At 34.4% G+C, this 26,584-nt stretch overlaps 1 protein-coding gene across 1 annotated transcript in view; it reads left to right on the top strand.

The window, feature by feature from the left end:
• Nucleotides 1–5,443: 5,443 nt before the first annotated feature.
• Nucleotides 5,444–26,584, top strand: part of RhoGEF64C (Rho guanine nucleotide exchange factor at 64C) — a 68,670-nt gene continuing 47,529 nt past the window's right edge. Inside the window, exon 1 of the mRNA XM_028301212.1 lies at nt 5,444–5,553. Within this exon, the coding sequence (XP_028157013.1) occupies nt 5,485–5,553 (69 nt within the window). The 5' untranslated portion in view covers nt 5,444–5,484. The remainder of the gene's footprint in view (nt 5,554–26,584) is intronic.

The following is a 26,584-nucleotide window of genomic DNA, read 5'->3' as shown; positions in this document are numbered from 1 at the left end:
TTAATATTTGACGTTTAGTTGTGAAAACCGAATATTGTATCTACAAGCTTTTAGGAACTTTATGGTGTGTAATTAATCCCAACTAATATTATAAATGCGAAAGTAACTCTGTCTGTCTGTCTGTCTGTCTGTCTGTTACGCTTTCCCGCTTAAACCTCGCAACCGATTTTGATGAAATTTGGCATAGAGATAGTTTGAGTCCCGGGAAAGAACATAGGATAGTTTTTATCCCGGTTTTTGAAACAGGGACGCGCGCGATAAAGTTTTTCTGTGACAGACAAAATTCCATGCGGGCGAAGCCGCGGGCGGAAAGCTAGTAAATAAATAAAGTTCTTTATTGCTTCTACAACTTAAATAACTAAATAATGTTCGTTATAAACATTCGATAAAATGAAATAAACTTAAGTAATTATTTATGAGTTAAGTAAACGTCCATACTTATACAGGGTGTTAGGTAAATGGGTATATGAGCCGACACTAGACCATGTTAACATGGTCATATAAATGGTATGGTGAAGTCAGAAATTTGATATCATCATTTAGATTTTTTTAATTTTCATACAAAATAAATTTTATAAAATCCGATTTGTATGAAAATTAAAATAATTAAAATGAAGATATCAATTTTCTGACTTCACCATACCATTTATATGACCACGTTAACATGGGCTAGTGTCGGCTCATATACCCATTTACCTAACACCCTGTATAATGTTTACTACTATTACATCTACAAAACGAAAGGAATGTTTTTTGCGATTGCAATTACGAACGTCTCAATTATCAAAATTGTTAAAAATACACGAATGCTAATGAAATGATCAATTACATAATTTATTAAGCCATCTTCCGTGTGTTATTTACATTATTACAGTTTGTACACAAAGGAAGCCTATGGCATAACATTCAATTACAAGAAAAAAGTAATATTACATGCAAGGTGAGTTAACCTAGCCAGCATATTTTCAACCTTACTACTTTGATTCAAGGTTGAAAATTACTTTAAAATCCACCTGTCAAAGCCGTTAAAGGGTTAAGCTCAGTTCCTCCGACCTTTACTATGATTACACGGCTGGAAATTAACTCGAACCGTAGAATTATAAACAGACGTAGCAATTAATGTAAGGCTTCAAATGCTACAAGAAAACACATGGAAACTCTTTACGATCTTGAGCAACTAATGAGTTAGCCTTTATAGACTTAGGCTGAGTTGCACCATCTTACTTTAACTTTGACAAACGTCAAAAATCTGTTAAACTCCATACAAAAAGCACCGCTTATTGTTATAGTTACGGTCAAAGTAAATTGGTGCAACTCAGTCTAAAATTCCTAGCTTAATTATGAGTATTAAGTTGGTTCAGTTATAGTTATTTAAACAACATAATTTAAATCTTACTTATATTATAAATATGAAAGTTTCTGAGGATGGATGTTGGTTACTCTTGTAAAAACTACTTAACGGATTTTCATGAAATTAAACAGTAAGTATTAATTATTTATTATACCTACATTAGGTACATTGTATACCTACTACTATTATTAATTTAAAACGGACTGTGACTGAATTACACGCGGACAAAACCGTGAAAAAAGCTTGTCTATGCTATTTTAGAATGCTAATGTTAACTAATTTTATTTCTATATTACATTTTGATTAGAAAATTAAATATGAGTGAATTAAGAACGGTTTACATTTACGAGCATAATTTTAGTGCGATAATTACTAGAAACACGATGAAACCGCAGGCATTTTATGCTTTTATTAATTTAGGATGATATTTCACTGGAAAAAGTGACTGTATATCGTGGGATCGAAACCCGCGACCTTTATATTTCGCGTCGACTCAGCCAATTACATAATTAAAACGCGTCACAAGCCCATCAACTTGGAATGTACTTTTTGCCTTTACAGGTTCAATTCTAAAATTAACTTACCCTAAGGTTTGCGAAGAAAAAACACCGTGAGAAATTTTGCTTTCCTTGTCAAGTGTGCAGAATAGGGAATGTTAATTAATTAGCAAACTAGGAGTCTATTATGTATTAAATACGTACCAAAAAATGAAGTACATAATAGAATTCTAGATATTAAGACTTCGGAAGTTAGTAAGTATTCACCAGTTGGATGCTATCATTGCAAATGTCTTCGAGTATTTCCAGGAAAGGAATTTTCAGGAAATCTTCAGAGAAAATGTGAGCCATTAACTAATAATAATGATAATAACTTAAATTCAGATACAAAAGGTACCCAGATACAGAAAATTATTCAATTTTGTTGCTAATTCACTTCTACAAAAACTACATAAGATGGTGTACCTTGACGCGCCGTCGCCTGTACACAAAGTTTTCTCGTCTTCAAACATTAATTTAGAAACATTCCTAGGTGTTAATAGCGAGTTCAAATAGAGAAAACTAATCTGCGATTAAACTCAAAGGTTAGTTACATTAACAGAGAAAATAGGAAGACAAAGTTGATTGATTCATCAGCTGATACCATCAACTCTCGAGGAAGCGACTCAAGCTCCCATTAGGAATCGATCAACATCGATTATGCTTTAAATGGAACTTAACAGACCTTTATTAGATCTACCGTTAGAGATACTGGGCAAAAGTCTCACTTAACTCTTAAGTATTCAATTTTGAATAATAATAAGGATACTGTTCAATCTACTTGACCTTCATTGGTTGGGTTTTTCTTTGTTTCTATCTGCTGTATGTGATACACAGGAGCTGTGCAGCATTGGGAATGAGAGGTGGGAATATTCCCTTTAAACTGCAAGGATGATTTACATAGTTATAAGCCCGATACTCCTAAAGCTGTTTCTTTCTGTTATTTCTTAGTTGTAGCAGAATTTTTGAATCTTTTTCTTTTATCGTAGTAATGGACTTCATGTACTGGCTTTAACTTATCCAAGAATCAGACTTGGTATCGATGCTAAAGGCACACAATATATGGACAGCTGAGTCTTGTGCGCAAAAAATGGTCGTAAATGCGTAAGAAATGGTCTACCTTGATCATCATGTCTCCACAGCAGAGTCACGATCTGCTCTATTTCACCAGTAGCAAATTGTTAGTCTACCTCCATTACGCTACAATTTCATCGTACAAACGCTTACTCGGTGAGCATCATACGACCTGTGTGGGAACTGTCGCTAGGAAGCCGGGTCGCTGACCCCGAGTGCACTGACGTCGTCATACGGATGCGCCCGCGCATTGCACAATAATGGCCGTGGGCTGCGGTCGGGCTAAAAAAACAGGGCAAGTGGAAGGTTGAGCTGGTGGTTTGGGTTCTGTAGGTTACCTTTGACGTATGAAGACAGTCAGCTGTTTCTGTACATCTAGAGTCGTTACTTTTAATGTGGCTCTATGAAAAGTTTCATGCCCGTTTTCACCATCAAACCCTAATTTTTAAGTGATCCGTATGGTAACACATAGCAGTAATTTTGTTTTATTAGGGGTCTCTTAAAAATTTGGGGTTGATGGTGAAAATGGGCATCAGTATGCAGTCTCTCAGAACGACTTTATTTTGTTTGAATTTAAGTAATTTCATTACGTGGGTGATTATTTAAGTGATGTCCTAAAGGTCACAGTACTAATAAGTTTATTATTAACACTTGACGTTGACTCTCTTGTAGTAGTCAGTATTGTGTTTTTTAGAGGGATGAAGATATTTTTGCTTGTGACTACTGACCTTTAACTCAATATGCCTAAGCAAACTGGATAAATAACCACATCCTTGGATGCAAAATTCAAAACCTACATACTTACACACACTTACCTACACATTTAAAAATCTTATGGTTTTTAATTCACAGCTGGGCTTAAGAATCCTTTCTAAGTAACTAAGCAAGTACATTGATAAAACCACAGAACAGGTGCAACACACTATGCGGAACACTAAAACGAAGTCAACAACTTAAGTATTGTTTTTATGTATCCGTCTAGTAAGCGACTATGGTGGAACAAATTGGTTTGTAGGATTGCATAAGCTTTGGCAGATAAGATCTGAGACATAGAAGCTTAAAATGATTATTAAATTAGCACCTACATTCAATGATTGTTATTTAAAATTGCTTTTTTAAAATGTGTAAACACCACAAAATATTTTTTTAAAACAGTTTGAATAGCAGCTCTATATTTTGTTTGACTAGTTATCTTCTACGCAAATTTTAACCAAATTATCCTATTATAACTCTCTTCCACTTCTTCGGTGCCTATAGACAATAAGGACATCATCCACGTTTCATACATTTTTGGTCCAAAATCAAAAGTGCCGGCCAACAAAAAAAAGTGCTGTATATTGACAGAATACGTCTGCCTTAGCATTTGTTACTATGGCACCAAAGCTGTAGCATCACTGTGCGTCGAGTAGATATTTGAGATTTTGTCACTTTTGATTTTGGACCAAAATGGATGATGTCCTTTCTCTGCAATATCACGAACCTATTTTAATTACCAGAGGCAAAATTAAACAGAATTGATGAATATGTGATATTATTATTTTTAGATTTCGTGACCTAATTTACATAAAAAATCTCTCTGAATGCAAAATTACCGAATAGGTAGAGACGTCACTGAAAAACATTCATGATTAAGTTTACATAAATACTTAGGTATTATTTAGAAATAGAGCTTACTTGTCTGATTACAGCCTAGTAACATTATTTCTTCAGCTAATTTGCTGTTGCCCTTAACACTGACCATGTCCATAACTTCCTCAGAAATTAGACATAACTTTTCCTTGTTATGAATTGTCTGCATTTTATGCACATAAATATCCTTTAGAAGAGTTCTTGGCCAGTGACAACTAACGATAATACCATTGAAAAAAAAAACAAGACTAAGAAAATTTTTGAAAGTTTTCAAAAACAGAATGTTGTTTATTTTCATTTTAAAAGCGTTGTGGATTCTTCCAGCCAGCCAGTATGCTGTATGACTGTATTTTGTGTCAAGAATTTAAAACTGCGCACATAAATCTCTGAATTGATCAACGAATGGGTCCTGTGGTGTGAACTGTCACAGAACGCATTTGGAAAATGAATTTCCGTGCATATTTTGTTTTGTTTTGTTGACTGAATATGGTTTTGAAGCTGTTGTTGAAATAAATAGAGATTCTTCAAAACAAGAAAAAGCTGCATTTTTCAGTATCATAAATAGTGCGAAAATGCAATTATTAACATTAATTAATTGCAATTGTTACAGTCAGCCTGAAAACCTAATTTCCTTGAAACTTTACTGAGCTGAGACCTAATGCTGACTTTTTGAGTGAATTTGAACTATTTTGTTTCATTTTGCGCATGCACGAAAACTTCAAGGTAAAGAATCCTGAAAAAAATAACAGAAGTGGCAATCATGACGTTTAGTTTTCCCGCCAAAAGTACATAAACTTTTCCGACAAGCACATGCTTTTCCAACCTGCTAATTGGTTCTTTTGTTTGTCCCCAGAGCGATGTCGCGGTGGAAGGGCAAACTGAGGTAGCCGACAGATGGCAGCAGTCAGCGCGGCGATGTACCGCCCTGGGGCCATAGACCCCTCGTGCTATGCCTCGCAGCGGGTAAGTGGTTACATTGTTTTAGAATAGATGGCGTCTTTTAGGACTTTCAAAGAATAGAGTAAAAAAATAACTTTTTTTTTTAAGAATTTAGGCTTGAATATTATTTTCAATTTCTTAGATGCCTGCTGAAAATCTGTTTTTTAAGAAGTTTGTGAGATAATTATTTTTAAATTGCTACAAAATATTCCTGAAAAGAATGAAAAAGGCAAAAATACTCTATTCAATACCTTACGAATCTAAAGTATTACTTGGAAATTCTGTAATATAAAGGCAAATCGTGAGAAAAAATCTAATTTCAATTGCCACGATTACATAATAATCTCAGATTACTTTCAAAGCAATTTAAATAGGCACGAGTAAATTTCTCCTCACAATTATATTTACGGTCCTTTTTTATTCCCTTCGCATGTTTGTTCGTCATCAATCAAAAAACTCTATAAGTGTTGGCGCTAATTCATTCATGGAGGATTACCAATAAACACCTGTAAATTAGGATTTTTGGCTTCGTGTCTAAAGGAGATAACGATCTAAATGAACCTTTGAGTACATGAATAACAATTTAGGGGCCAATTAATACAATCTCCAGGGAAATTTAGGGATAATAACTGCTGAGCTACGATCATATTTGGGACTCCCCTAATTTGGGAGGAAACGTCGAGTTGTTTGGTTTGGAAATGCTTTTTTAATTCGTTAAAATAGCGTATTAAAATACTTAAAATTTTACCCTTACATTATAATTTATGATTAAGTCTTCGAAGGCTGAATTTTAATAATGAATTTTCACTTTCGCCCATCTACGTTTCCATAAGGTTGAGTAATTTATACGAGTAAGTAAAAAACTAAATGTAAGCAATTAATAATTCTGGTTACGAAGAGAGCAAAAATAAAAAGCTTTTGCCTTTTATTTTTGCTCGTTTTATTTTGTTTCAATTTCTTTTTAATTCCTGTCCTTGACAAAAACTATCCTACTATTGCATCTACGGGTAGAATTACTTCAAAGATAAGTAAAGTTAAAGAAAATAACTTTTATAAAGCAACTATTTCTTTATTTGCCACAATCAATATTTTATTTTATTACTTGCGCTCTACATTCACAAATAAACAACATCTGTGGTAACGATATCCCCAATACCGTTAATGATCTGAGCCATGTAACTCGGGCATTCATTCTTTGTTTACTAGCTAATTAATAGCATCGATGGTTCTATAACCCCAATATTTTAACATTACGTGGGTTTTACACAATAGCTGTAGAGTCAGTTGGCTTAATTTGCTGGTGGTTGGTGCCGGACTTCATTAGAAGCATTTTTAACTAAATACATTCCTCTACTTCCTTTAGGTATGAAGTATCATTAAGGAAATAAATATCTTTAAAATCCTTAAGATGAGTCGCAAGTAATTTAATTTTTCAAATTCCCTTACTTTTTGTATTCTGTTTTAGTTGTTGGATTTCCTTTTTTAATCAAATATTTATTCCTTTAGAAGCTAGTTTGGATTAGGACCTAGTTTTAGATTCTTGAGAAGCTAGAGCATTAATTAGTTTTAGATTGTAGAGACAATTTGATTGGTTATAAAGGCAAAAAAGATCTGTGAAGATCTAAAAAATTGGCACGATATTTGTGTCTTGAATGTTTGGGCTGCAGACTTTTTTGTATGGGGTGGGCCTACCGTATATTCTACCGTAAGACACACGTGGGCGACGGTAGGCGGCAATTGAGTTCGAAGTGAAATCGAACTTGCCTTGGTTTCGATTTTATTACATCAAAGATACGCATCTTCATGTTGCATTTTAATTTTTATTGGCTTATGTTAGTGTTTATGTAATGAACTTGGCGCCGATTATATCTCTGAGAACGTCCTTCTTTTATGGAAAGATAAACGTTTCCGTATAGTGGTTATGTAATTAAATTTTTGGCATGTCCTGAGTTCAAGCCTCTCTAAGATTTTTAAGGAATTATTTTCTCAGTTAAGACACGAATAGAGCTATTAAAAAGAAGGAGAGCCTTATAAGACAGTTAGTGTTATGTATTATCAAGCATACGACAGGCGAAAAAATATCATTAAAATCATTAATTAAAAATGAAGGCAGATTGAATATTGTGTATTAATTATTATGTAAGAAAAGTAATTGTATAACTTAGGTAACATGTAGAGCTACGCAACTTACTTGTTGTTTATGTGTTTTAATAATTACGACATAAAATCAATGGAGAGCCCTTTTGTTATAAGTTAAAACCAGTTAACAGATAAGGTCCAATTTCCCAGTAGTTACAAGCTCATCGTTTTCCAATACAAATTACATGTATAATGGAAATCATTTTGAAGATGATACGAAATGAGACACCAGAAACGATCATAGAAGAAGAAAAAATCATTATTCCTACGATTCTAGTTATAAGAAATAAAAAATATCAACAAAACTACAAAAGTAGAGAAAGTTTACGACAAAATCAATTTGCTGCACAATTTTCAGCCGGAAAATAAGTAATTACTTTTTTTTCCATGAAACTGCCAAAATTTTTAAGGAAAAGAAAAATTACTCGCTAATGGTACTTAGCCTTTATTGACATTGAACATTATATGAAGCCAATTTCCAAAGTAATTTGAAAAAGCATATTCTATAGAACGTTTTTAAATATCCGATAATTATTCTTTTTGAGTAGGTACAACATACAATTTACTCAGCAGTGGACGCCATAACAGCCCTAAAAACGTTTGTCTAATTTCGCTTCTACGCTTCGTTCCTTTACAGTTATCACCCGATACACGTGAACCAAATGGTTTTATAAGCTTTGCCTTATATCTACACTGTTATACTGATATTAGTGACTTTGTATTGTGAATTAATGGTATTATCTCGCGTGTTGTTCGTGTGAATTAAATACACGATAAGAATAAAAATCAGGACTTCTGTTGATTTTTTTTTATCCTAAGCCGTTGTTGGTTTGATTTTGTTCTTTTATTGGTATTTGCGCAAAAATTGAGATTTTTCACAACAACAATATAATCATGGATTTATAGACTTTTCAAAGTGTCTTCAAAACCTACAAGGTTTAAACCAATGCATTAATCATCAAAGTGCTTTAAAACCTGAATTATTTTATTCTAATCTCTTCAGTTTAAGCTCCTACATAAAATATCCATTTTGCACACTCAGATTAACTTAATCATATCAGATCTAAATCGCTTTCGTTTGCATTTGCGGTCTAAGCCTGTCATATCAGCTGCCCACGTCAGTCGGTATAATCCCTAAATTATCCAGCCAAGAGTGCCCCAGCTTAGCCCGTCATAGCTTCTCAATATGCCGAGGCATCCGATCGCCTAATATTCTATACAAAGCCTCCTAGATGCACTGCTGTGATTATCTATAGCAGGGATGGCGAACCATTGGCACGCGTCACAATATTTAGGACACGACACCAATCACAAAATCTATCCCAACTAATATTATAAATGCGAAAGTAACTCTGTCTGTCTGTCTGTCTGTTACGCTTTCCCGCTTAAACCTCGCAACCGATTTTGATGAAATTTGGCATAGAGATAGTTTGAGTCCCGGGAAAGAACATAGGATAGTTTTTATCCCGGTTTTTGAAACAGGGACGCGCGCGATAAAGTTTTTCTGTGACAGACAAAATTCCACGCGGGCGAAGCCGCGGGCGGAAAGCTAGTTAATATTATAAATGCGAAAGTAACTCTGTCTGTCTGTCTTGCTTTCACGCCTAAACCACTGAACCGATTTTGATTAAATTTGGAATAGGGATAGTTTGAGTCCCGGGAAAGGACATAGAATAGTTTTTATCCCGGTTTTTGGAACAGGGACGCGCGCGATAAAGTCTTTCTGTGACAGACAAAATTTCACGCGGGTGAAGCCGCGGGCGGAAAGCTAGTTCACTCTAAAATAAAAAAGTAAATAATATGTTTTGAATAAGGACTATCGTATTTGCCCTCGTCAGTTAGTGCCACTGTAAAGTAAAAGGCCCTATCACTCGCCAGTGGCGCCACTTGTACTATACCCCTCGTTGATAGCATTAGGTGTTATTTGATGGCACGTCTATGACTACATCAAAATTTTTTTTGTAAAGTGGCACGGTGATACATAAAGGTTCGCCATCCCTGATCTATAGCTTTGTGTCCTTTGTACAGCTTCTAGCGATATTACGGCAGCGAGCGTCTGTGATTAAGTCTTGAGGAATCATTTCAGTTGCTATGATAGGGGAGTAAAATTAAACTAAATATTATATTTTCTGTTGGAAATAAACGCGAATAAGGAAAAACATCACTGAGACTTTAACAGATTTACGCCCGTATTCACAAACGATGCTTCACAATTGAAGCAGCAAATCGAACACACAGCGTTGAATAGAGCTCTGTGATTGGGTCGTGTGTCACCCTGTGCGCCCACGCGCACTGTGAGACCTCATAGTAATGTTTGCGAATACGGGCGTTATACTCTCGAGCAAAAAGAAACATTGGGTACATCTATCTACATAGAGCGATGACTTTAAGCTTTACTCTGAACCATTTTATGTAAGTTAAAAGTAACTTTATTATTAGTTATCACAATTCTACAATAAGTATTTATAAACTAGGTTTTGGCCGCGGCTTCACCCGCGTCAAATTAAGTTTGTCACAAATCGTCATAAACAATAATACTGTTAAGTTTCATCAAAATCCGTTTCATAGTTTTTGCGTGAAAGAGTAACAAACATGTTAACATCCTGACATCCATACAAACTTTGGCATCTATAATATTAGTAGGAGTAGCATAGTAGGATTCTTATAATCTGAGACACAGACAGTCAAAACCGGCTCCTACTACTTAATATAAGAAAAACCTGTCTAAACAATACTTATCTCATTACTTTGTATAGCAATTGCCAACAGATTAATGTTGTGCTGGCATAATGCGTCAGTGTAGACAACATAATCCCTGTAATCCAGACATTATCGGGCCAGACTGGCCCGGGTATCCGGTCGTAGCATAGGTCGCCGATCGTCGTACCCGGTAATCATTTCTGGGGTCCTATTCTAAGAAGCAATATCGAATTCTAGTTTCTGGGAAAAGCTTCGCCGGCGTGGGTATCGGTCTAACTCAGAATATCTCACGAACGTCAATCGATCTTCTCTAAACTTTATTAATATGTTTATTTACCTATTCCCTTTTAGAACCATCCATCTTGCAATAGAACATCATAATATATCCATCCATCCATAGTTCGAGGAGTGACTCATGCCCGTTTTTACCATCAATCCCTAATTTTTAAGTGACCCTCATGGTAACACATAACAGGAATTTTGTTTTACATAACGGTCTATTATAAATTAGGGATCGACGATGAAAACGGGCCCATGCCCCTTTCAATTTAACTCTATTTATTTTCTTTATTTACTTACTTACTTTAACTTTCTATACTAATTCGCACGGTTTAGGCAGCTTAAACTCGTCATTCCTTGATCTAAATTAACCTGAATTTAATTACAGTGACTAATGTACCGTTTTGGTAATAAGGATGAACTATTGTTTATTGTATGCGTCTGTTAACTAATTTTCAAAAGGCATATTTAAAAAGAAGATATTGAATTCAAAAGAAATTGTAAGCAAGTATTTTTCCCTTTAGTAAAAGTCTAGAGTATTTTAATTCTACTTACATCAAAAATATTAATCCGTAAAAGTGCTCAAATGAAATGTGTAAGCCGCTTTCAAATATAAATGTACAAGAAAATATATTTCTATCCTTATAAAGAAGTATACTTCATATTAGAAACGAACATAGAAGGATCTTTGAGGAAAAATAAAAAGGATATTTTTTATCTATTTATTTACACATAATTTTGTGGTATAAGCATTGGAATTTCCATACTTATACAGACTCATACAGTCTAATAAAAAATAACACATGTTACTTTTAATCTAAATAACCTATGTATTTAAAAAAAAACATACTATTTCCTTTCTACTACTCCTTAATTTACCATGCAAAATTGTATAAAATTATTCCTTTGTAACTTAAATTATTGGAAGAGACTGGTTGTCAATTTTATTTTAAAACTAAATAAAAATAGTAAATATACTCGTAGTTCTACTGTGTATCTTTCTATTACATTACATACAATATAAACCAATAAAAAGAACGTTTATGAAACTCTTTTCATATTGATACTTTAATACTCGCATGGCTTCTAATCGCTTCATTATAACCATTTTCAATAGAGATACAAAATATGTCCTTAAGAATCTATACTTATAATAAATCTGTAGAGAGGTCAATTCTGTACATGAAATATATTTTCAAAATAACTATCAGGGGGTGATTAGTGATCGATACTGATGCCAAAAATGCAATCAGTAAAATTTTTGTCTGTCTGTCTGTCTGTATGTTCCTTATAGAAACAAAAACTACTAGACGGATTTTAACGAAACTTGGTACAATTATTCTTCATACTCCTGGGCAGGTTATAGGATACTTAGGAATTCCCACGGGAACGGGCATTAGCGGGAAAATCCTTTTGTATGAAAAATCTAAACCGCTTAAGTTAGACGCTTGAAATTTGTCAAGCAGGTACCTTAGTATTAACTTAAAGCTTAGTTATAACAGGATATTGCAAAATTCCTACGGGAACGGGAATTAGCGAGAAAAAACATTTGTATGAAAAAATCTAAGCCACGTAACATAGACGCTTGAAATTTGGCATGCAGGTACCTTAGTAAATTTAAAGCTTAGTTACAACAGGATATTGCAAAATTCTCACGGGAACGGGAGTTAGCGGGAAAAAACATTTGTATGAAAATATCTAAACCGCGTAAGTTATACGCTTAAAATTTGGCATGCAGGTACCTTAGTAAACTTAAAGCTTCGTTACAACAGGATATTGCGAAATTCCAACGGGAACGGGAGTTAGCGGGAAAAAACATTTGTATGAAAAAATCTAAACCGCGTAAGATAGATGAAGGGGGTAAAATGGGATCCACGCGTACGAAGTCGCGGGCGGCCGCTAGTCACTAATATATTTGAATACAAATCTTTTAAGAAACCGAGATTTCTTTGAAGGAATTATGAAGCGAAAATGTTAACTCAAAATAACGATATTTTATTAAATTAACATTTTGTTATTTTTTGCAACTGAAGTGACAGATGGCGTGACATGTTTTTGTTTGAATGAATAGAAAATAATTTTATGTTGTCTCGTGTTAGAAAATTAAAAATAAAGCTTCTTGTAGGTATTTCAAGATAATCTGTGTATAGTTAATCTGTATAGTAATGTGTATAGTTAATCTGTGTATAGGTACCAAATACAGTATAAACAAAAACGATTAAAACGAGGACGTCCCATAAGTAGGACTAAGCATGCTCTTTTATTAACGTCGAAAACGTTTTAAAAAAAGAGTAGACGTAAAAAAATGTAGAGACAAGGTAGAGTGGATAGAAAACGGATAAAACCAACTAATGTCAATGAAATTTGACGTTTTAAGGAGTTTGTCGTTAAATAGAGTAACATTACAAAGAGTTTACACTGTATTTTGTATATTTCCAGTATTTGAGCCAATTTTGAGATACAACCTTAAGATAACATTGACACAAAAACAACGGATTCAAACAATTTCAACGAATCTAAACATGAAATAATCATACATTCTGTTTTTTAAATCTAACTATGAAAATTTCCCGTAAATGAAAATTTCAACGTTGTGTTCGTATTATAACGTAATAATTAAACGTAAATACACAAATTATCCAGTTTACTTCGCGAAGTAATAATGAATATTTGAGTAGGGTATTAGAATAGTCTAGCCCAGAATAATGATAATAATGTAGGTAAGTTTCGTATTACTTGGGACGTAAGTAGAATACGTAATTAAGTATCAAAGGTAGTATTTCGTTGATGTAATAGTACTTAAACATAACAGAAATAATAATGTTTACACATAAATAGGTTAATGATGTGTGTCTATATCAAAGCCTGTGCTATTTTCTTTCAATAAAAGCAAAATATCTTCAGCTCCTATACCTAAACATTATGTACATATTTTTCTCGGCACTATTTTTAACTTACTTCCATTTACTCGGCCGTTATAGGTTATAGTGTTATATAATACTTGTTATTTTTGGGGCTCTAAGTGCAAAACTGAAAAATTATAGTTTTGAATTTTATGTCAACGAAATAACGGGCATCCGCTAGTATTATAAAGATACTATGTAACGTATAAAATTAATCTAAAATATGTGTCATTATGATTGTGATGCAACTGTGGTAATTATGTGGGTAAACATAATAGAAAGATAAAATCAAAAGAAAACAAGTTCTCACATATATCTTTGACACACGTGTAAAATAACGGGGCGCGGTAACTACGTATTCGTATATCATAAACTTATTATGACACTTCTATTGTCTAACTAATTATCTAGTTAACATCTAGACTAAAAGTGAGATGGATTCGACCGTGGGAAGATGCGATATGCGCTTTTTCAAACGCAACAATGTACAGTGAAAAGTGAAAAGTCACTTTTACAAATTGCAAAGTGAAAATTTGAATGTGTTCTTTTTGTAGGGTCTTGGATCTCATCATGTTTTACTGAATGGCAAACAGTGGATGATAAAGATGTAAACATACTTTTACTTGATACATTGTGTTTACTACATCATGCGTGCATGCTTTTTGATAGATTCAAACAAAAATAGACTTTAAGACAATTGTTTCAGAATTTAGATTCTCGTAAAGACTTATAGGTAACTATGTATTTAATCGAGTGCAACCTTTACCTAGGTATGTACAGTCACGGAATGAAAAGGTTCGTCAGTTTTCAAATTGATTCCTTCAACGAATCGCGAGCACATATTGCCTTTTGAAACTATGTTACAGAATAATCTCAAATTAGAGAAAATAATCTTTAACTGTTCGTCAGTAAAGTTCAAAATTATTCAGATCAAAGTTGTTTGACGATTTATCTTGTCAAGAAGATTATTATGATTGATAAACTAAAACCTTCTTGTTGGTTCAACCTGCCATTATTATGTCTATTAAATAAAAAAAAACTATTGTCAATTGGTCAATGTCATCATTGCATTGCACTGATGGGATAGAAAAATAAACAAGCAAAACCTTATTCGTCAGCAAACGTCATATTTATTTAAATTTTAGCAGCACTGTTTCTTGCACTGTTATGTTGGCAGGTTTGACTCTTTGGTGCAAGCGAAAACCGACACTAAGGTGACGAACCTTTTCATTCCGCGACTGTACCTATATTCGTGATAAAACAACTGCAATAAGTATGTAAAATAATCAACATACCAACGAGTAAATAAGTTCAGAATATGTAATGGTATCTGCCAGATGACCTTACTTTCAAATTATTGTAGTCGACAATAGTTTTTAAACTGCGGAATGTATTGAAAAGTTAATCTTGACATCACGACTGAAGGTACAAAATAAGGTCACGCAGTTCGAAGCAAATTGGTACAGAATACAAAAGTTTTTGAATTTCTAAGGACTTTGTATGGACAAACTGTTCTTTGTATTTAAATACATAGTTTATTTCTAGCGGTCTAAAGGTGAAAAAGTAGTCTCAAAGACGTCCAACTATTTTAAACTAAGTTTGCTTTTTGATTACTATGAATTTTAAAATTGAATCAAATGTACACAAGGCCTAACAAATTTTATTGTGTAATTTTATTGAAGAATCTTTTATTAAAATTCAAATGTAATTAAACTAAAACTTTAGTGAACTTGTTTGCTTTTAGCAACATAAATACAAACTAACAGAAAAGTTAATTAAGTTTTCTTGCTTCTGATTTTATAGCCTTGAAGGTATATTTTTAATTAACTTGACAAATAAATAAAATTATTTTTAATTTGTTCTCAGTGTAATTATTTTATAGGTGTCATGCAATTTTATCAGTCACAGCCTGAGGGATGCATGATCGTTATAACGGCTGATAGTGCATTTTCAGTTGTCCAGTATGTACAGTCAACAACACATCTGACCCATTTATCTTCTAAAATATGCACCTGTCACTTCATAACATATTTACCTTGATGTCACGTTTGTAGCCTTCAATCTGGCATCATCCTTTGTTGCCCTAGAGGCACAAGGGTCACCGGATTCCGCACGTGCTCGCCAAACTGGTATGCAGTTGGAATTCACTTTCCTCTCGGAATCCTATTTACACCGAGTTCCACCGTTAGTTAGGTGCGCTAAATTATACCATTAATTGCACCCTCCACTGCGCCAGAATTTCAGGAATAGAAAATGCCTTGCAAATTGAGTATTAGAGCAGTTATTAATATGCTAAATGTTTAACTGGACGGTAGAGGAGTTAAAATGTACCAACAAGCCATGGGGACCACGTCAATTTAACCCTTTATGAAGTCAACAGGTATTTCTCACATGATGTAGGCAACATTACGATAAATAATACACCTAGGTATAAAATTCTTGTGCAGCATTTTAACAGAAGAAAAACCTCTTAAAATATTACATCAAAGTTGGTTTTACAAAACATTCGTCTTAATTTCGATATGTTTTGTCAAAACTGAAGATAATAACAATAAGTTGTTTGGGGTCATCCATAAAGTACGTCACACGTAAAGAGGGGGGGAGGGGGTTGACAAAGTGTGACATGGTGTGACAAGGGGGTGGGAGGGGTCCTAAGTTTCGTGACATCACATTTCAATTGTTTCAAATATTTGAATAATGTTGATTTCATAAAAAAAGTACTTAATTTAAATGGAAATAAAACTAATTTCGGAACTGCTGTTAATTTAATAATTTTTCGATGTGAAATTGCAAAACATGTGACGTCACACTAGGGAGGGGGGGGGTCTCAGAAATGTGACCACCTGTGACAAGGACGGAGGGGGGGTCGAAAAATCATGAAATTCGTGTGACGTACTTTATGGATGGCCCCTGGATACATCATCTAAATCAGCTAAACGTTAATTTTTCGAAAACATTTTTAATACGTACGAGTACATATCTACCTACTGTTTCAATGAGTAAAAGACTGCCAAAATTTCACGTTTGCGAAATAATATTTCTATAACTAACGAATATGAATATGCTTTGAGTTTAATCCCTTGAAATTATGTTTCTGAATACGTAATAGTATGGAGATAATTCGAAATTAGGATAGCTTCGCGGGAGATTTATTGCAAGATTAAATTTTCGGAGCGAGTGCTGCAAATAGATAGAGGGTAGGTGTACCTTTGAATTATCTTGGTTTTGTGGGAATAATCCAATTAAACTAATGATGTGGGTATGTCAAAATATAAGGGGTTTAGAGGAGCTGTCTGCATTAATTAAGCGAATTATTATTAAAATGCACTCTATTATTGAAGAGTTTGGGTATTTTTGGTTTGCAAATTCACCCACGTGGATTTTGGTCTGCCAAAAGAAGAATTTATCATGTGTCTCGTGCTTCAAAACAGTTCTTATTTATGTAGATTCTATTTTCGTGCTCACAAGTTTTTACAATGGTAACGTTGCAGGAGTTGCAAAAATGGGTATGAAGGGTGGGAATCTATATACATTTGTAGAGTATTTGTGTATCGGCTTCAACCCGAAAACGTAACATAGATGGAGCTAATACATTTTTTTATATCAAGGCAGGTGTTAGTGAGATGCAGTATATGATGGTACATACTCGTATCCACATATAACATTAGTATACATGACGTTAGCCTAAAATTGTGAACTTGGCCAAAACCTAACGCTCGTGACCGCTCGTCTCAGCGCTTTTGTCTACAAAAAAAACACTTCAAGTACCAAATAAGAGATCCCATTTTCACTAAGCGTCCAGTACACTCCGCACCTTCCTCCCATACACAACAATATTATGACATGTGACATGCAACAAACAATTTGAATGACAACTCGAGTCTCGCGGCCCATCTTGCCAGACCTGCCCCGACCAAGCATCGAACCGGTTCCAAGTTCACCCACTCAACAATGCGTATGTTGCGTAACCCGTGAAAGGAGACAGGTGCAGCTTTCCAATTTTGCACTAATATCGATTGTAGATTGTTATTCCGTTTATTGTATTAGCCGAAGGCCTTAGATTTAAGAGATAATCGTCTAGAGCTAGTCATGTTTTGTCTCTATCTAACTTGGCGTTATAATGGCGACAGCGACATGCGAATACTGTAATTCGATTTATGAACATGACTTCGTCAGAATGAATGAACGTGATGATATAATAGTAACAAAGCAGCTATAAAACGGCATCTGACATGTTTCGACTTTTAGATTCACAATTTTTTTTAATAATCATGATTTAAATGGGAAAACTTCTTGAAAATTTCGGCAGGTCCACCAAAAGTATAAAATAAAGGGTTAAAGTCCCATATGTGGCCTGTCCTTCATCATCATCATCATCATTTCAGCCACATAGTTTAAATCACCGTCACTTGAAAATCGTATTGAAATAAGTTTCCCTACTTAACCACTTGGCTACTGATTAATCTCTACAATCGAATATGATTTGCCGCCATCTGGCGTTTTGTAACAACAAAGGTTGATATTGTTGTCTCCAACTCCAATTGGACGACAGCTGAGCCGATTTCATGGTTCGGTCATCCTATCTCTGATTCTGTAACTTGTTTATTATATGGATATGATATAATCTATGAAGAGTGAAGATCGCTTTCAGTCTTAATTTTTGTGTACATTTGGCATATTGCCCATATCATTTGAATATCATTCACAGCGTATTATTCACAGGAGGGAAATGATGAGAATTCGAGATCATAAAACTCCGCCAAAAATTACTATGTACAAAAATGCATTATTTCAAATTGAAAGAGCTACTCATAGGTATTATTTTAGCAAAGATGATATAAAAATAGATGTTTTATGACACCAATGATAGAGACAGATATTTCAACTCAATAATGGTCCCCAAGGGATCGTCTGAGTTGTACCCTTCAAGTGATCGGAGTTATTCTAGACGATTTAGACTTTAGAGACTTGTGAGTTAAGGTGTAAATAAAACCACTCGGGAATTAGCAGTTTATTCATATGTAATTAGTTTTTATTCATCCATATACTCTTCAAGCTACCAGCGCGTGTCCCTTCAAAGCTGGAAAGCTCTTCAAGCTACCAGCGCGCGTCCCTTAAAAAACACGTATTATTACTTTTTAAATTACTCTTCGAGATAAATATAAGGCACTGGCTTACTAGAACCAGTGTACACTACACACCTCCCAAAAATACGAGTAAATTCTTATAAGGTGCCGCGGTTCGCACATTCAAGTTCTAAACTTTATCTTAAACTAATTTTAAAACTTACAATAATACAGTGCGTCGAAAAGAAATTGAACCTACGACCTTTTCCTTGTCAGGAGACTCGTGGAAAACGTTTTTACTAAACAATCAAGAGTGAATCAGGATTTTATCAGCTCTTTTCCTGTAAGTATGTGTTTTGAGGTGTCAACTGCCTAAAACCAAATACTCACGTAGACTTATCATTGAATCGAAAGATTTTACAGATACTTATCTCATTTCTATATAAGAAATCTCATTTCTTTCATTACAATCAACGTCTTCGTATGTCCTAAATGGGATGGATAACGTAATTACTTGTGTTAAGGAAAAGGGCCCTTAATACGAAGGACGTAAGGACGTTACCCGTTAAAAGGTTTCGCATTTATGTAATTAAGCCCGGAGACGGTTCTATTAATGAAAATAAAAATAGAAACACTTATGCCTGGTCCTCTCATAACGAATTCATGGTGGCTTAAAGGTTAAATGAACGCGCCACCCGTGGTTCCTAGATTACATTAGTAACCCCCCTTTTTATCAAGAAAATGCATGAAATTTCATACCAAGCAGTCGCGGGGACAGCTAGTGGGTTATGTGGGGCTCTCCCTACCAGAAGGGTAGGGCATACCCATTAAAAACCTGAATGTTTTCGCCATGAGCCATATGAGCAGGGAACGTGGGACATCGCCATTGGCTGTTGCCTGTAGCATTCGTCTAACATAAGTTTAAGCGAAAACTAAAACGCAGTTGATTGTAGCTGATTTTATACATACACTGCATCTTTTTGTAGCAAAATGGGGTCTATTACAACACTTTATAATGAGACAATGTTAAATTACTTCCCTTAAAGTGTCGCTGTTCTTACATACACCAGATTGCCCTTATTTTCAGTACCTGTTTAAAGAGTGACTTACAAGAATAAAATTGATACTCGTGTCTTAAATTTGGAGATCCCATATACACATAATATAAGTGCATTTCATTGGAAGATAATTATGTGATAGTTCATTGCTTCTGGAAGATATTGATCACTGACCCAGAAGTTAAGTATGTAATTAATTATGTTGTTAATAGTTTTACTCCAGTACACTTAATAACATACTGCAACTGATAAGGCAGGATTTCCGGAAACAAATAAAGTGATGTAACGTATCCGAAATATCCGAAAATATTGTACTTTATTAACTACTTCCCACTTATTCAGCCTTCTTTAAATGAAATCTTAATGCAAGGTGATAAGGTTTGTTTTGTTTTAGTAAAGATAACATCTTCAAGGAAACGCATTTGTTTGGACACAAGAGGAAATCAATGTAATTGCATCTGAAATACCAATTATCTTTGTTCTTGATGGTGGCTAATTGTTGCCTATACATTTTGAACTATAATGTAATGAAATAAGGTTAAAAACAAATTAAAGATATTATATGTGGTATCTAAAGGGTAAAAACGGGAAAAATCACTAATTAGTACGATATTTTTTCTATAGACACGTCAAAAAGTGCAATTGCGTCAAAAAATCATTGAAGAATCCCGTACTTTTTAGGCAGATTTGCATTCTGATGACTGTAGAGAGCTACGTATTCTATTATATCTCTTATTCTAGAAAACCAGCGTCATCGTGAAATATCTATTCGCAACTTTCGCAAGCAAATTAATTCGCACTTACATCCAAACATTCGTAATTCGAAATCACTAATGTGATTAAACGATGTTTGCGTTAATATCAAAGCGTTCACAATATTGCGAACGAGGTATTCGAAAAGGTTAAGTGCCAATGTGACTTGTTGTGTAAAGCCTTGATCACATACATGAAAATATGAAGCTAAAGTTTCGTATTTGAGACAAATTGAGTCAAGTGCTTGCCCTCTATATACATAAACAAAAATCAAGGCAGATCAAGCTTTGTGTCTTTCATCATCATCATTTCAGCCCCAATACATCCATTGCTGAACATAGGCCTCCCTCAATCATTTCTACATCGCCCGGTTGGTACCGGCCTTCATCCAGCGCCTTCCAAGGTCGTCGGTCAACCTTGTGGGTCGAAATTTGTATTTTTGCGTCAACTTAAATCTCTCTCTCTCTGGTCAGCTCCTTGCGGCTGCTTGCAGATAGCGCAGCGCAACTTTCTTGCTAAAATGTATTTAGCACGAGGAAATCACTGAAAACTTAATACTTTCCAAAAGATTATATGTATCTAAATCATATGTGGTATGTAATTCAGAGCTAAATGGTGTAAAAAAAATCAGGATTTAATTTAATAAAAATTGACGTTCATTTTTCAGTGCGCATCGTACATACGTGAAACAAGCGCCATTTCTTTACAAATATTGTTGTAAAATCACGGTGAAAAAGCGTGTACACGAATGGCAATAGACTGCATCATTTATATTATTTTGGTCCACCTTCTGCTTAAAGTCCTGAGTTTGTTCAACAGTATGAACACGTCCTAAGAGTCGTCAGAAGGTCGCGAGTCTGCCCCATGGGTCAAGTTCAAGCCATCACGTAGCGATTACCAAACAATAACAAATTCAGAAGTGCCAAATTAGATTGTAATTAAACAATGCCATTTAGTCTGAAGGCAAGAATGGAGACAAAACGTCAAAGATTAACAAAAATAGAAACCTTTTTTTGTTGTTAGGCACTTTATTTATTTACTAATTCCGAGATATTGAATGTCCTTTAAATAAGACTTATTATGCGCTGCTTATTTTTAGGTCCTCAATAAAGATTTATTACAGGAAGTTTTTTATTTTTACAGGTGGTAGTTCCATAGCTTACCTTTTACAAAAACATGAAACAAACATTTAATATAGCTTTACCCACAACAGTACGATACAACCAAATAATCAATACATGTAAAATAAATAATCTATTCACTTTGAAAACATAGTCCGATATTTTTAATCTGTGCCATAAGTGGCATCAGAATGGACGATGATTTATTGACTTTTATAAATCTATTCTCAGCTTTAAGTTCAGTTCGATAATTAATCCAAGATGTCAGTGGATGATTGATGACGGTGGATCAATGGATATTAGTGCTGATGATATAATATTTGAGTTACAAAACGTTGAGTTTTGTTACTTGTATTTATGCATCAGGAAGAGGTTGAATTGGTTTTATGAAGGCAGTTTGAGGTCGCATAGTTTTTTAAGTTTATTTAATAATTCTTTTAGGTAATGGGTACTAGTAAACTATCAAAAATAATAATAATAAATATTATCTTTGGACAATTTCACACAGCGCGGCGCTATCTAGCCCCAAAGTAAGCAATTAATATGCTTGTGTTATGGATGCTAGCTTAACGAATATACTACATAAAATATTTACTTTTTAAATACATACATAATATACATAGTAACACCCAGAAATGGCAAGTCGGTAGTCGGGCTATTCAGCAAATAGCTAGACTTTTTGGTCCCCACCCTAACCGTTACGTACCCCCATTTGATGGGAAACAAAAAAAAAAAAAAATCAAAATTATACTTTGCNGGGGGGCCCCACCCCCAATTCTTTTTTTTACTATTTAGTGTCATAATTTTGTAGCGGTTCATACAACACATATTCCCATCAAATTTCATCACTGTAGTACTTATAGTTTCCGAGTAAATCGGCTGTGACAGACGGACAGACGGACAGACGGACAGACGGACAGACGGACAGACGGACAGACGGACAGACGGACAGACGGACATGACGAAACTATAAGGGTTCCGTTTTTGCCATTTTGGCTACGGAACCCTAAAAACCAATCATACTCTGAACTAAATGAAAATGGCGATCCCGATGTTGCCATACGAAAAGTACAGCTTGCACATAATATTTTTTCATGATATTTTTATTTATCTCTCAACTATAGCGTATGAATGGCCACACAATACGTGCTACTACAAGTATTCTAATCTCTTCAGACGAAGCCTTCGTATAATTATGATAGAACATCACTTAAGGTAAGTTCGTTTAATCATTAAGAAGTTTTTCTTTATGAGACTGCCACAGTTGGTACTTAGTCTACCACTAAGCCTTAAAACCAGTAAACCACAATTACCTAGGATAATGTTTGCTTATAGTTTCGCCATCATTTTGTAAACACGGTAACGACATCGTTATCTATAGATGACACTTTTTACTGGGACAGTCAGCAACAGAAGTTTATGGTCGCATGGTTCTCCTACATACTTCATCTATACTTCTATACTAATAATATTATAAATGCGAAAGTAACTCTGTCTGTCTGTCTCTCTTTCACGCCTAAACCACTGAACCGATTTTGATGAAATTTGGCATAGAGTTAGTTTGAGTCCCGGGAAAGGACATAGGATAGTTTTTATCCCCGTTTTTAAAACAGGGACGCGCGCGATAAAGTTTTTTTGGGCGGAAAGCTAGTAATCTATATTGTAAGAACAAAAAATAATTCTACATAGTTGCATTTGAGCAACATAATGAGGACGGACCTTTTGGAGGACGTGAACTTAAAAAAGTCGAGGTCTGTATTTCGTACTGGCTTTAGGAAACGTCAAAAATGTGTGAGGTTTATGGCTCCAACTGTACCTATGATTTTAATAGACGATGCGGCTAACGTGGGATGTACAGTGTCAAAACGGTACTTTATAAGTAGTCCGGTAGTCATCATAAGAACTGATGGATGGAATCTTGGATGCAGGTTATAGACATTAACCCTCTTTTAAAGTACGGAATTAATTTGAGCACAGGTGCTAAATAGTAATATCTTTTAACCTTACTGTGTGATCTTAATAAAACCTATATTTACTTATATATACATTATGTAGAATTTAAAGTTTCTGAAATGAAATCACTTGATGTAAGTGAAAGGTAGGTACAATTTAACTTCTTTCTTATTATTATACATTTAAGTATTCTTGTGTAAAAATCTGTCTAAATTTTTCACAAAAACGCTACGAACATTTTTAATAAAATTAAATAGCGCGCGTTCAGTATCAAATTTTTATCATGCAGAACATTGGAATTTCACCAGTTTTAAGAAATGTTTAGTTTAATATATAAATAGGAAGAAATATTTTGCTAAAGCACCATTCTTAGTGCTAAAATTTAAGATCGTAGCTCACCAAAGCATCCTTAAGTTTTTATGAGAAAGGCATTCAGTATGAGAACACTTTGACGGTGCGTCATTTCGCTTGAAGAAGCGCAATACAGCAAGCCAGATTTTTCATGCCATTATTTTATACTAGCTATTTGCTGTGGTTCTACATTCGCACGTTTCAGTAGCACGGACAGAATATTTTTGGTATTAATTTTTCTAATATAAAGTTTTCAGAAATAGCGCCAGAATTGCTGATGAGCATTATGTGTTCTAAAAGCGCTTGAATAAATGTGGCACGTATATGCAAGCCAGTATCACCTGCTTTTGACTGTTTACGACCTATATTAGACTGACTGAGTCGCACAATCTTACTCTTAACTTCAATCTTACTTTAACAAGCGTCGAAAATCTGTCAAACTTCATACAAAAACACCGGATAAAGTTTTGGTTAAAGTAAGTTGGTGCAACTGGGGCTTAACCTTTGTTTATTGGTATATGTGTTACGGTCAAAGTGATAAATGTGAAAATTATGAATAATCACCGGTTATTATGAATAATTACCTCATGATTTGGTAAATGTGATTAATATGAGATCATTTATGTGTGTATAAAACTAAATAGGCGGTTTAGGGGTGGCCCTTGGGCCATCCCTAAACCGCCGCATCTTAACCTATTTTTCACTTTAAATCAAAACAATGTGTTATAGGCATTATGGCAAAGTAATGTTACGCAAGAAACAGTCCAAACTCATTTTGCCAAATCTACACTAATATTATAAAGAGGAAAACTTTGTTTGTTTGTTTGATTGTAATGAATAGGCTCAAAAACTACTGGACCGTTTTTAAAAATTCTTTCACCATTCGAAAGCTACATTATCCACGAGTAACATAGGCTACATTATATTTTGGAAAAAAATAGGGTTCCGTAAAATATGTAGATAATGTAGTCCACGCGCGCGAAGCCGCGGGCGGAAAGCTAGTTATATTAATATAATATGATATCAAAACGTTCAAAATGTGAGGCTGTACGTACATGAGCGTTGTACACGAGCCGGTGTTCTCTTTTATGATATTTGTTAGTATTAAGGTTACATTATTAAATAATCACTGATAAATGTGATTAATTTATCACTTTTACCTCGCCTGTCGGTGATAATTCATAATAACCGGCGATTATTCATAATTTTCAAATTACCACATTAACCGTAACATATGTATAATTTAAAAGCCAGTAAAGCGGAGTTCTCAAGATCGACTTGCGTTTTGGCTCTCACTCCTTTATAAGAGATTGTATGTATTAGATAATTTTATTATGTAGATCGTTAATTAGAAAAAAGACCTTGACATTTTGTCATGATTTGGTGATAACAAAGAGATCCCATATTGACACAGACCATTTTTGTATTAAAAAAAACTATTCTATTGTCCAAATAAATACCAAATTAGCGTCGAATGCCCAAGGCGATACTAGTTAGGATGTTAGAAAAGCCATTTGAAATGTCAAGGAGCGTGTGAATAAGTAGAATGAGTTTTGGGTTTTCGATTTGTTTTACTGTCACAAAATAAAATATTAGCCTCGAATTTTATTCGAATAAAAACAATATAAATAAATTATACGTTCCAATGCTCTGGATAGATTTATCATCACTCGAAGGTACCTGCAAAAATATTCTTATAGTCTTTTTGAATAATAAATAATGAAGTTCAGTTCCTTGATGCTTGTAAATGTTCTATTCAAAGTTAACTTGATATAAAGTCACTGAAATGTTGACCTTTTCCTGTCCTTTTACCTTTATAGATTTCAATCATTACCTAATTTATTATTTGCTGGAGACTGTGTCTTCTAGATGAACATTTTCTATATCTTTAGTATATTTCTGTAGTCATTATGCAAAGACCCATTGGACTTACTTTACTTTACCTGAATCCATCACCAACCAGTATTGAAAACCCTTCAAGTGTGAATCTACGCTCAAGACTCGAAAGATCCAAGTCTGATTGGTTCAAATAATGAAATATTGGCTATTAGCTTGAATCTTTACGCTAGAGTTTGAATCACATTTTTCAATTAATGATTAAATTTATAATTATGAGCCTAAGACTTGAGTAATTTAATGAATGTACTCGTATTAGAAAACTACGGGGAACACCTGGATGTGGACAGCGCAGGAACAGTAATTGTGGAAATCCATAGGGAAGACATTTGTCTAGCAGTGGACGACATTAGGTTGAAACCAATACTCAATACCTACTAAATCGTTTATTGCTTAACCACATTAGTACATTAACATTAGGTCTTACAATTTAAGCAGTTATACAATGTGGACCCAGTTAGGGCGCAGCAACCATAGATTAGATAGAAAAAGATTCGTCAATTTTGTCTTTACTCTGCGCTCTATTCAAGCATTTCCCAACCGCCTATTCAGCTGTAACCGCCGTTTTGCGGCTATTAATCCACTTATAACAACAGTTGCGCTATATCTAGATTTGCTAGCGTTGCGAAAACCACTTTCAACTGCCCTCACGACAATTTATCCATTGGCCAATGTAAATTTTCGCTTTAAGGTTCTTTAGATAATATTTTACACCTGTGCGTGAGAGCTATTTGTTTGACGGTTAGCTGAGCTGTAACTATTTGTCGCTGACTGTAGCTACTACATTTTTGCATCGAAAATAATGTCTAAGAAATTTTCCTTCCAACCCTATTGCA

This window comes from Ostrinia furnacalis, unplaced genomic scaffold (assembly GCF_004193835.3).
Source record: "Ostrinia furnacalis isolate ACB-3 unplaced genomic scaffold, ASM419383v2 OfSCF0890, whole genome shotgun sequence".
In the NCBI taxonomy this organism is placed as follows: domain Eukaryota; kingdom Metazoa; phylum Arthropoda; class Insecta; order Lepidoptera; family Crambidae; genus Ostrinia; species Ostrinia furnacalis.
This window is presented reverse-complemented; position numbering and strand designations above follow the sequence as displayed.